Raw genomic sequence first — 13,399 nt, forward strand, 5'->3', positions numbered from 1 at the left:
ACCTGAAGGACCTGAGGGTCTCTCCAGTCGTGCCACAAACCCTGTCGCTGCTCCTGTGCAATGCCAGGTCCATTAATAACAAGACCCACATCCTCCAGGACCTCCTGGAGGACTCTAAGTGTGACCTGGCTTGCATTACCGAGACCTGGCTGGGGCCTGAAGGGGATGCTGTGTGGGCTCAGGCCCTGCCTGCCGGGTACTCGGTGAAGGACCAGCGCAGGTTAGGTGGGCGGGGGGGGGGTGTCGCCTTGGTACATAGGAACACCGTGTCCCTCACCAGGAACCACCTCCGACAGACTACCTATAACGAGTGTATTTACCTGACCCTAAAGGCTAGGGACAGTCTAGGGATTCTGTTAGTGTATCGGCCACCCCGTGCATTAGCGGACTCCCTTAACGAGCTGACACAACTGGTTGCTGAGCTGATGTTGGAGACGCCCAGGCTTCTTGTCCTGGGTGACTTCAACATCTCCCTCACGGCCAGCTCTGTTCCATCTGGTGCGGCTCGGGAATTCATGGAGACCATGGCGGCCATGGGCCTGTCTCAGCTGATACAGGGTCCCACGCATTGCGCGGGTAATACTCTCGATTTGGTTTTCTGTTCGGAGGCGGAAAATCCGTGGGTGGAAATAGCTGATATTTCCCCCTTGTCATGGACGGATCATTTCCTGGTAGAGGTGATAATCAAGGCGTCTACCCAGATCCCCCCCGGGGGTGGTGGACCGGTTAGGATGGTCCACCCTCGAAGGCTGATGGAACCTGAGAGGTTCCAAGAAGCCTTAGAGGGGTTCACGGCTGGAAATGACGACGACTCTGTTGATGCCCTTACTGGCATCTGGAATGCCGGCCTTTCTGGGGCTATACACAGAATCGCTCCCAAGCGCCCTCTCAGGCCCGCTTCCAAACGCAAGCCCTGGTACACAGAAGATCTCCGGGCAAGGAAGCGGGCTCTGCGACGGCTAGAGTACCGTTGGCGGAAACACCTTCGCTTAAGCGACAAGACTCTCCTAGACCAACTGTTAGAGGACTATGGAGAGGCAATACGAGCAACAAAGAATTCGTTCTATGGTGCTCGCATTGCGTCCGCGGAGTCACGCCCAGCAGAGTTGTTCAGGGTGGTTAGGGAGCTAACCCAGCTCCCTCCCGCCCTGAACCAGATCCTTGAACCTTCTAAGGCCTGCTGCGACTTGTTTAATGACTTTTTTGTGGATAAAACTTCTCGTATAAGCGAAGGTCTGAACGCCGACATTACGGCAGAACCTAGGGTAGAAGTGTCCGGAGCCTCCGTAGATCGTATTATTCTGGATCAGTTTGAGTCGGTGAGTACCGAGGATGTGGACAAGATCCTCGGAAGTGTTCGGAAAACAACCTGCTCTCTTGATCCCTGTCCCTCATGGTTAGCGGCCCAGGGGGGACCGGCGGTGACATCTTTGTTACGCCGGATAATAAATACATCTTTCAGGGATGGGCGATTTCCATCGGATCTTAAATTGGCCATAGTAAGACCGATCCTAAAAAAGCCCTCCCTTGACCCCCTGGTTCATAACAATTATCGGCCAGTGTCGCTGCTACCATTCCTGGGGAAGGTGATTGAGAGGGCGGTTGCGATCCAGCTTCAGGAGGTCTTGGATGAAACGGATTATCTGGACCCATTTCAAACTGGCTTCCGGGCGGGTCACGGGGTTGAGACGGCCATGGTCGCCTTGGTCGATGATCTCCGTCTGGGCATTGATAGGGGAAGTGTGTCCCTGTTGGTGCTCTTGGACATCTCAGCGGCTTTCGATACCATAGACCATGGTATCCTTCTGGGACGCCTGGCGGAGGTGGGAATTAGGGGCACTGCGCTTCAGTGGTTCCGTTCCTACCTCTCTGGGAGGTCCCAGATGGTGCAGCTGGGGGACGTGTGCTCCAGTGAGCGGGCCCTTAAAACTGGGGTCCCTCAGGGAGCCATTCTGTCCCCCATGCTATTTAACATTTACATGAAACCGCTGGGAGAGATCATCCGGAGACATGGGGCGCGGGGTTATCAGTACGCTGATGACACCCAAATTATCTTCTCTATGTCTCCGACTGATGCAGTGACCGGGGATGGCGTCTCTTCCCTTGCGGCCTGTCTGGAGTCAGTAATGGGCTGGATGAGGGAAAACCGACTCAAACTTAATCCAGAGAAGACGGAGGTACTGGTGATAGGTTCCCCTGGTCCAGGAATGACGGTGGTTCCACCTGTCCTGAATGGGGTCACGCTCCCCGTGAAGGACTCCGTGCGCAGTCTGGGGGTGCTCCTTGACTCTTCCCTTCACCTGACTGCTCAGGTGAATGCGACAGTCAAGAGCACCTGTTATCAGCTTCGGCTGATTCGCCAGCTGCGCCCATACCTGGCCCAGAGGGACCTTGAAACTGTTGTACATGCTCTGGTAACTTCGAGACTGGATTTCTGTAATGTACTCTACATGGGGCAACCCTTATATCTAACTCGGAAGCTGCAACTGGTGCAGAACATGGCAGCACGGCTGGTCACTGGTGTTCCCAGGACCAGCCATATAACACCCGTGCTTAAAGACCTCCATTGGCTGCCCATTCGCTTCCGAGCACAATATAAGGCGTTGGTTATTACCTATAAAGCCCTAAATGGCTTGGGCCCAGGATTCCTGAAGGACCGCCTCTCCCCGTACATTCCGCCTCGCACCCTCAGAACATCCGGGCAGCAACTCCTGAAGGTGCCTGGGGCTAGGCTGGCTGTTACGGCCAGAAGATCTTTTTCCACAGCTGCCCCAGCCCTCTGGAACACGCTGCCCACGGAGCTCCGCTCATCCACCACCCTGGCCCAATTTAGGAAGGGCTTAAAAACCTTCCTATTTAATCAGGCATTCCCCGACTAAGACATCCTGTGGGCCTCCCTCCTCTCTCGTGGCCGTGAGGTTGGGCTAAGGGGGTTTTTATTGTTTTTATGGATGTGTATTATTGTATCTGCTTTTATATTGTATATTGTATACTTTGTTTGCGCTTCGGCGCACTTTGTTAGCCGCCCTGATCATTCGGAAGGGCGGGGTATAAATAAAAATTTTATTTATTTTTTATTTAAATACAGTTTCTTCTGTGAGATGGTTCTCCGTAATACAGGGGGTTGAGAGAAATTCTTAATCAGAAACAAACAGCCTCCTCTGCATCCCAGGAGAAACCCCCCTTCCCCCATGAGGCTTTTAAAACAATGTAATCAGGCTTTTCTGCTAATCCCATTCAGACATCCTACAGAGCCCTGAGGGGTCGGCCATGAAAGAAGAACACAATTACCTGTTAACTAGTCTAAATAGTTACATTTTAACTAGGAAAGAAGCCTGCTGATGGGCTTTCCATACAACTGCTCCCTGCCCTGGATAGGCCTATTGTGACAAGGTCTATCATGCATATGATGAATTGGGCTCCTCACGGCCATGAAGGTTCATGCTGCCAGTCTCTCTCTTTTAGTTGGTCTCAAGATGCTACAAGATGCCTTTGCATACTATTGTTATAAGGTTAGCCACTTTGTGGGTGCATTTCCCAGGCTCGGTTTTCATGGCAAAGTCTGGTTCAAAGAACAGCAAAGAACACTGCCTTCTTCCAGGGATGTAGCCAAGGGGGGGGGGGGTTCTTGGGGTCCAGACCCCCCCCCTTCCATTAGAAAAATGAACGGTGTGTGCTGCTGCGCCGCCGCACCCAAGCCCCATTATAATGGTGGCACTTAGTCTGGAACCCCCCCCCCCTTCCCAAAATCCTGGCTACGTCCCTGCTTCTTCTGAGGTTGGAAACATGGGCTTGCCTTGTTTTCTGCTAGCACACTGTAAGGACTCCCCGCCACCTCACAGTTCTTTCCTTCCTTTCGACCCAACACCCCTCTGGGTTTTCAAAGGGCCGTTGTGTGGATGGGTTTTAAAACACAGGCCAAGTGGGTGTGTCAAGAAGAATAAAAGTTTACTTTACAACGGAATAGGCAAAGGCAACTTTGACGTTAAGTGGTTACTATGTCTTCTTTGGTTACATACATACAGGTCTGGTTTTAACTCTCTCATAATATTAACTCAGCCACACAGTCAGGAAATTATGTAACCCAAAGCCCTCTTCCTGAGTCTCTCTTCTCTAGACTCTCCAGAACTAATACTGTCCCTCTCTGGACAAAGCAGTTCCTTAACTATTCCCTCAGGAACTATTGGAACCCGTCCTCTCTTGGACTCTGCGGTTCCCTGACTCTCTGCCCCACTGAACTCCCGCTTCATCCCTCAGGATTCCATGCCCCAACTGCCAAGCGGAACCTTCAAACTCCTCAGCCAGCCCCTGATTGGCTTAGGGTCTCTGGCTTCTGATTGGCTGGTTTGTAAGTTAGTTCGTCTCACACACACCTGCTCAGATCTAATATACCATGTAGCATAAAGCTCCATGTAGGGAGCTACAGCCACAGCTTGTAAATATATGTCATATCATGGACTGGATTTGGTTTTCATGCTAGGTCCGATAACCCATCCCCAGCAGATACTGAGGGCTCACTGCACTATTTAAAGGTGAAGTTTGTTTTTATTGGACAGATCTTTTTGTGGAGGAATTTCTCTCCTCCAAATTCGATAGCAGAGGGCTATCCTTGCCAAGCCCCCTGTTCCCATTTCATGACTCCTTAATCAGCAGTTCATTCAGCCGGGAGACCCCTCAGGCTTCCTACAGGTTGATGATAGTCTGCTCCATGGAGTTGGGGTGATTTTTGAAGCCTCTAGACAAGTTCATCCTCAAAAGAAATCAGACTTAATTCTGACCACAGGCCCTGTTAACACAGAGTGCATCTGTGCTTCTGCATGGACTCACCAATGTCTGCGAGATAAAGGTTAATCCAGTGTCTTCTTTGCCTAACCATGGGATTAGTCTTATTTTACACAGGTTCACAGAGGTTCCAGTAAAGAACTACACATTGTTTTTAAGTATTAGTTGGAGGGCAGACATTAACATTCCTCTTTCAGAGTAGTAAGTCTTAATTGCTACACGTGAAATCACCTTAATATCACCTTCATTGCTATAACCAGTTGACAAGGTGATCAGTGATAGGGTTTAACTGGCAATCCGTCTTCTCCCCATTGGGATCACTAGCTTGTGTTTTCCCCTGGACTGACTACTAAGGGGAAAATAGGGTTAGGCCATGGAACAAAGGGCACCCATGCCTGACATTCCTGCCAGTGTCTGGGTAAACCCGGTCCCTCTCCATCTCTATACCAATGCTAGTGGAAGTGGCAGTCCCTTCCCAGATCTGCTACTCCTCTTAGACTCCCATAACAGTCTAGGGATTCTGTTAGTGTATCGGCCATCCCGTGCACTGGCGGACTCCCTTAACGAGCTGACACAGCTGGTCGCGGAGCTGATGTTGGAGACGCCCAGGCTACATGTCCTGGGCGACTTCAACATCTCCCTCACGGCCAACTATGTTCCATCCGGTGCGGCTCGGGAATTCATGGATACCATGGCGGCCATGGGCCTGTCCCAGCTGATTTCGGGTCCTACACACTTTGCGGGTAATACACTGGATTTGGTCTTTTGTACGGATGCGGAAAATCCGTGGGCGGAAATAACTAGCATTTCCCCGCTGTCATGGACGGATCATTTCCTCGTGGAGGCAAAAATCAAGGTCTCTACCCAGATCCCCCCCGGGGGTGGTGGACCTATTAGGATGGTCCACCCTCGAAGGCTGATGGAACCCAGAAGGTTCCAGGAAGCCCTAGAGGGGCACATGGTTGGAAGTGACGGCGACTCTGTTGATGCCCTGACCAGTATTTGGAATACCGGTCTCTCTAGGGCTATACACAGTATCGCTCCCAAGCGCCCTCTCAGACCGGCTTCCAAACGTAAGCCTTGGTATACGGAAGATCTCCGGGCGAGGAAGCGGGTTCTGCGACGGAAACACCAGCGCTTATCCGACAAGACTCTCCTAGACCGCCTTTTGGAAGACGATGGAGAGGCGATACGAGCAGCTAAGAACTCGTTCTATGGTGCTCGTGTCGCGTCCGCGGAGTCGCGTCCAGCAGAGTTGTTCAGGGTGGTCAGGGAGCTAACTCAGCTCCCTCCCGCCCCGAACCAGATCCTTGAACCTTCTAAGGCCTGCTGTGATCAGTTTAACAACTTCTTCGCGGATAAAACCTCTCGGATAAGCGAAGGTCTTAACGCCGGCATTGGAGCAGAACCTAGGGTAGAGGCATCCAGAGCCTCCGTGGACTCTATTAAACTGGATCAGTTTGATTTGGTAAGTACCGATGATGTGGACAAGATCCTCGGAAGTGTCCGGAAGACAACCTGCTCTCTCGATCCCTGTCCCTCATGGTTAGCGGCGCAGGGGGGACCGGCAGTAACTTTACTGTTACGCCGGATTATTAATACATCCTTGAGGGAAGGGCAATTTCCAACTGATTTAAAATTGGCCATTGTAAAACCTTTATTTAAAAAGCCATCCCTTGACCCCCTGATGCATAACAATTATCGGCCAGTCTCGCTACTGCCATTTTCAGGGAAGGTGATCGAGAGGGCGGTTGTGATCCAGCTTCAATCGATCTTGGATGAAACGGATTATCTAGACCCATTTCAAACCGGCTTTCGGACGGATTACGGGGTTGAGACTGCTATGGTCGCCTTGGTCGATGATCTCCGTCTGGGCATGGACAGGGGTAGCGTGTCCCTGTTAGTGCTCTTAGACATCTCAGCGGCTTTCGATACCATAGACCATGGTATCCTGGAGCGCCTGGGAGAGTTGGGAATCGTGGGCACTGTGCTCCAGTGGTTCCGATCCTACCTCTCTGGGAGGTTCCAGATGGTGCAGCTGGGGGACGAGTGCTCCGATAGGAGGGCCCTTACATCTGGGGTCCCTCAAGGAGCCATTCTGTCTCCCATGCTTTTTAACATTTACATGAAACCGCTGGGAGAGATCATCCGGAGACATGGGGCGCGGGGTTATCAGTACGCTGATGACACCCAGATAGTCTTCTCTATGTCTCCGACTGATGCAGTGACCGAGGATGGCGTCTCTCCTCTCGTGGCCTGTCTGGAGTCAGTAATGGGCTGGATGAGGAAAAACCGACTCAGCCTGAATCCAGAGAAAACGGAGGTACTTGTGATAGGTTCTCCTGGTCCAGGAATGGCGGTGGTTCCACCTGTCCTGAACGGGATCACGCTTCCTGTGAAGGACTCCGTACGCAGTCTGGGGGTGCTTCTTGACTCGTCGCTTCACCTTACATCTCAGGTGAATGCGACGGTCAAGAGCACCTGTTATCAGCTTCGGCTTATTCGCCAGCTGCGCCCATACCTGGCCCAGAGGGATCTTGAAACAGTGGTACACGCTCTGGTAACCTCTAGATTGGATTTCTGCAATGCGCTCTACATGGCGCAACCCTTGTATCATACCCGGAAGCTACAGCTGGTGCAGAATATGGCAGCCAGGCTGGTCACTGGTACTTCCAGGGCCAGCCATATTACACCTGTGCTTAAAAACCTGCACTGGCTGCCTATTCGCTTCCGGGCACAGTACAAGGTGTTGGTGATTACCTATAAAGCCCTACATGGCTTGGGCCCAGGATACCTGAAGGACCGCCTCTCCCCATACATTCCGGCCCGCACCCTCAGAACGTCTGGGCAGCAATTACTTAGGGTTTCAGGGGCCAGACTTACCTCCACATCGAGGAGGACGTATTCCATCGCTGCCCCGGCCCTTTGGAACACGCTGCCCACAGAGCTCCGCTTGGCCACCTCCCTGGCCCAGTTTAGAAGGGACTTGAAAACCTTTTTATTTCGAGCTGCATTCCCCGATTGAAGCTCCTGATGGCCCCCCTCTTTCTGTCGGCAAGACGGCTGGCTGACTAGATTTTTAATCTGTTTTTAATATATGTATTTTCTATTATATGTATTGTTTTAATATGTTGTACATCGCCCTGATCAATGGAAGGGCGGTATAAAAATAAAATTTTTATTATTTTTATTATAAAACGATATAAACAATTGCTGTTTCCGCAGAGCAGATAGCCTGGGAAGCAGTGTTCTATAACACATTAGTTAGCATGGATGTCCTTCAGGACTCCCTGAAACCCTCCGTCTTCTCTGTATTGAAATTCTTCCAGGAGGACATGGCCGGGGGCCATAAACAGACTACACTGATAACCTCACTGTTGTGACACAGGCAAGGGGCCAGGATGGGATGGCATCCCATCTCCATGGTCAGACTCCTCAGGTGACTTGTTGAGTTCCTAAGGGAGATGTTCTCTAAACCATTTGCCTGGTTGGGGCCCCTCCTGATTCTGCCCTTTGGCACATTGGGGTCTGAGCCTGGGGTCCTGCTATCACACTAGCAGCGCAATGTTATTGCAACTGACTCCATGGCAATTCAGCCAGACCCAGACCCCACCCTCAGGGTGAGCTCTAACCTCCTCAGAGGTCAGAATCAGATACCCGCAGCCTTCTCCTTCATTCTCCCAGACATTGGAAAGAATTTAAAACATACACCATGCTGGAGAGCCAGCCACCCATAGAGGAGAAACAGCTTTCGTTCCTCTGACACCCCTCTTTGTTTCCTTTTAGTCCTGTTCTATGGGCAAGAAGGCATCAGCCTCCACACCTAGTAGGTGGGCCAGGCCCAGCATTACTACCTGCCACAAATCCTTGAGAGGTTACCACCATAAACCAAGTCACCCATGCCTAAGACTCCAGATGCATGAGCACCTCTAGGCATCCTAGGTCCTATAGCAAAGACCGTCAGGGCGGCCACTTACAAGCCACCATACACACTTGTTAGGTATCACCAGCTTATCTATGTCTCTGAAGGGCCAGCAGTACCCACCCAGTTTAGATCGGCTTTGGTAAATCCCAAACTACAGGATGTGGGAGTCTTATCTACTGGGAAAAGGGACATTGGCTCCTACCTGGGATATGTTCATTTCCAGTAGATAAGAGCCCCACCCTCAGAGGTGCTGGCAGAAGGGTGGTTCATATCCACATAGTGCTTCCCTATGGAGAGCAAGCTAGATTGCTCACTGCCTGTCTCTGTCGTCGTCCAGTTCTCTATAGGTTGATATGCAAATAAATTGTGTATGTTTTTTCTGGAGCATTCGGCTGTTTTACGACTGGCCTTCTAGGGTTAGCTCCATCCCCCTGGGGTCACCAGAGGGTCTCTCTCTTTACTGACTTCCTATTGGAGTGAGTGGGGGGAGCATAACCTAAACTGCAGGATGTGGGGCTCCTATCTACTGGAAATGGACATATCACAGGGAAGAGCCCATGTCCCTTTCTAGTCTATTCAGGTCATTCTGAATTTTGATCCTGTCCTCTGGAGCATTAGCTATTCCTTCTAATTTAGTGTCATCTAATATGATAAGTTTGCCCCCAATTCTGTCATCGAAGTCATTGATAAAGATGTTGAATAGCCCTGGGCCCAGGACAGAGCCCCACTGGACACCCCACTGGTCACTTCTCTCCAGGATGAAAAGAAGCCATTATTGAGCACCCTTTGCCTTCGGTCGGTCAACCAATTACAGATCCATGTAACAGTTACCTTGTCTGTCCCACATTTTGCAAGCATGTTTGCAAGAATGTCGTGGGAAACCTTGTCAAACCTTGTCTTCTCCTGTTCTCCAGGCGTTCTCAATGATTATTATTGCCAATGGCTCCGATATGACATTTGCCAGTTCTTTTAGTACCCTTGGATGTAGTTCATCTGGTCCTGGAGACTTAAGTTCATTTAGATTAACAAGGTGTTCCTCTACTATCTCTTTACTTATTCTGTGCTGAAATTCCCCTATTCTGTCCTCTGCTCCATTATCCTCAGGTTGAGCCCCTTTGCCTTTTCTGAGAAGACTGAGGCAAAGAAGGTCTTGAGTAATTCTGCCTTTTCTCTATCTCCTGTTAGCATTTTGCCATCTTCTCCATGCAGTGGCCCTACCGTTTCCTTCTTCTTCCTCTTGCTGCGGACATATCCAAAAAAGCCCTTTTTATTGTTCTTAACCTCTCTAGCAAGCCTGAGTTCATTCTGCGCTTCAGTTTTTCTGACTTTACCCCTACAAATGCCTGCTATTTCTTTGAATTCCTTTTTTGTGATTTCCCCCTTTTTCCATTTCTTATACATCTTCCGTTTCAAACTTTGCTCGGTTCAAAGTTCCTTAGTCATCCATCCTGGTTTCTTGAGACAGCTCCCGTTTTTCTTTCTCACTGGAACTGTTTGAAATTGTGCCTTCAGTATCTCCCTTTTGAGAAAGTCCCATCCGTCCTGAACTCCTTTATCTTTTAGTATTTCTGACCATGGAATCGCCCTCAATACTTCTCTAAGTTTACTGAAATCCGCTCTCCTAAAGTCTAGGATGCGTGTCTGACTCTGCCTGGCTTCTCTTTTCCATTGTATAACAAACTCCAGGAATACATGGTCACTTCCACCTAAGGATCCCATTTGTTCTGTTTGTCCCAGTATAAAGTCCCCAGGGTTTAGTTTAGTGTTATTCATATTTTTCGAATTGCCCTAAGGAGGATAAAGTCCCTGAACTTGGCCTTGGTCCACCTTCCCTTTTGTGTTTGGCCAGGGGCTTCCTTTGACTTGGGACAGATAGAAAAGACTGGCAGTAGGAAGTGGGTTTTTCCTTTTCAGGGAGTCTTCTTTCTCTAGTCTTGTTACAGCTGTTGAGCCCCGCTGGCGTAAGAGCCCCGCTGGCGTAAGAGCCCCGCTGGCGCAGTGGTTAAATGGCTGTACTGCAGCCACTCACTCAAAACCACAAGGTTGCGAGTTCAAGACCAGCAAAAGGGCTCAAGCTTAACTCAGGCTTGCATCCTTCCGAGGAGAATGCTAAAATGAGTACCGTGATTGTTGTGGGCAAATTAGCTTACAATTGTAAACTGCTTAGACACTGCTTCGGCGGTAAATAAATACGAAGCGGTATATAAATGAAGCTTGTTTGTTTGTTGAGTTTCCTTTGCTTCTCGTAAGCTTCTTGAACTGGAAACTCCTATTGTATCCCAAGAGGAAAGGGGGACAGATCTCTGTGTCTAAAGATTCCAAACAGAAGGTAGATTTCAGTAAATCTTGTTAAAAAGAATGGGGAGATTATAAGATAAAGGAAGTACTTGAGATTGATTCTTGCTCAGTCTATGGTTTCTGTGCTTGGCTCCTAACTGTTTCTCCTTTTTCCTGAAGCAGGTAATGAGCAGCAGAGTAAGAACTATGAGGAGCTACCTGCGACGGCAATGGAAATCGCAGAGCCTTTTATGGAAGAAGAGGAGTTTGGAAATGAGAAGGAACTGAAAAGCAAAAGGGAAAAGCAAAGGAAAGCTGAGAAGAACTCCTCCTCTGCCTCCCAGGATGCCCAGCTTTCTGAACATCTGATTTCAGGCTCAGATCAAGAAGAGTGTCCTCTGTGTGGGAGAAAATGCAAGTGTAAATCCCCGTTAAACACACACCTCAACGTTCCCATGGGAGAGAAACCACACAAATGCATAGAATGTGGGAAGAGCTTCAGTCGGAGTGAAAAACTACGTTTACATGAAAGAACCCACACAGGGGAGAGACCATATAAATGCATGGAATGCGGGAAGAGCTTCAGTCGGAGTGATGGTCTACTTTCACATCAGAGAACCCACACAGGGGAAAGGCCATATAAGTGCATGGAATGTGGGAAGAGCTTCAATCGGAGAGATGGTCTACATGTACATCAAAGAACCCACACAGGAGAGAAACCATGTAAGTGCATGGAATGTGGAAAGAACTTCAGTGGAAGTGGAAATCTACGTTTACATCAAAGAACCCACACAGGGGAGAGACCATATAAATGCATGGAATGCGGGAAGAGCTTCCGTTGGAGTGAAAAACTACGTTTACATGAAAAAACCCACACAGGGGAGAAACCATATAAATGCATAGAATGTGGGAAGAGCTTCAGTCGGAGTGAAAAACTACGTTTACATGAAAGAACCCACACAGGGGAGAAACCATATAAATGCATTGAATGCGGAAAGAGCTTCAGTCGGAGTGATAGTCTACGTTCACATCAGAGAACCCACACAGGGGAAAGGCCATATAAGTGCATGGAATGTGGGAAGAGCTTCAATCGGAGAGATGGTCTATATCTACATCAAAGAACCCACACAGGAGAGAAACCATGTAAGTGCATGGAATGTGGAAAGAACTTCAGTCAGAGTGGAAATCTACGTTTACATCAAAGAACCCACACAGGGGAGACCATATAAATGCACGGAATGTGGGAAGAGCTTCACTCAGAGTAGAAATCTACGTTCACATCAGAGGACCCACACAGGGGAGAAACCGTACAAATGCATGGAATGTGGGAAGAGCTTCAGTCACAGTGAAACTCTACGTTTACATGAAAAAACCCACACAGGGGAGAAACCATATAAATGCATGGAACGTGGGAAGAACTTCAGTCGAAGTTCACACCTACGTTCACATCAAAGGACCCACACAGGGGAGAAACCATATAAATGCATGGAATGTGGACTAGCCTTCAGTCATAGTGCAAGTTTACGTACACATCAAAGAATCCACACAGGGGAAAGACCACATAACTGTGTAGAATGTGGGAAGAGCTTCATTGAAAGTGGAAAATTGCGTTTACATCAAAGAACCCACAGAGGGGAAAGACCACATAAATGCATGGAATGTGGGGAGAGCTTCAGCCGGAGAGCTGGTCTACGTTTACATCAAAGAACCCACACAGGAGAGAAACCATATAAATGTGTGGAATGCGGGAAGAGCTTCAGTCAGAGAACACATCTACATTCACATCAGAGATCCCACACTGGAGAGAAGCCATATAAATGCATGGAATGCGGAAAGAGTTTCAGTCACAGTGGAGGTCTAAATTCACATCAAAGAACCCACACAGGGGAGAAACCATATAAATGCACGGAATGTGGAAAGAGCTTCGCTTATAGTGGAAATCTACGTTCACATCAAATAACCCACAGAGAGGACAGACCATATAAATGCATGGAATGTGGAAAAAGCTTCATTCGTAGTGGAACTCTACGTTTACATCAAATGACCCACACAGGAGAGAAAGCATATAAATGCATGGAATGTGGGAAGAGCTGCAGTGGGAGAAATCATCTGCGTTTACATCAAAGAACCCACACAGGGGAGAAACCATATGCATGCAAGGAATGCGGGAAGAGCTTTAGTCGGAGAGATGGTCTACGTTTACATCAAAAAACCCACACAGAAGAAAGACCATATAAAGGCATGGAATGTGGGAAGAGCTTCCTTGAAAGTGGAAAACTATGTTTACCTCAAAGAACCCACAGAAGTGAAAGACCATATAAATATATGGAATGTGGGAAGAGCTTCAGTCAAAGTGGAACTCTAAGCTCACATCAAAGAACCCACACAGGGGAGAAACCCTATAAATGTGTGGAA

At 49.0% G+C, this 13,399-nt stretch overlaps 1 protein-coding gene across 1 annotated transcript in view; it reads left to right on the plus strand.

Moving 5' to 3' along the window:
* Positions 1–12,278, plus strand: part of LOC149278101 (uncharacterized) — a 31,184-nt gene extending 18,906 nt beyond the window's left edge. The window contains exon 3 of the mRNA XM_089502346.1: positions 11,165–12,278. Coding sequence (XP_089358472.1) covers positions 11,165–12,213 — 1,049 coding nt within the window. The 3' untranslated portion in view covers positions 12,214–12,278. The remainder of the gene's footprint in view (positions 1–11,164) is intronic.
* The last annotated feature ends 1,121 nt before the right edge of the window (positions 12,279–13,399 follow it).

The sequence above is a fragment of the Sceloporus occidentalis genome, unplaced genomic scaffold (genome assembly GCF_023333645.1).
Source record: "Sceloporus occidentalis isolate IW3139 unplaced genomic scaffold, rSceOcc1.0.p SCAF_201, whole genome shotgun sequence".
Taxonomy (NCBI): Eukaryota; Metazoa; Chordata; class Lepidosauria; order Squamata; family Phrynosomatidae; genus Sceloporus; species Sceloporus occidentalis.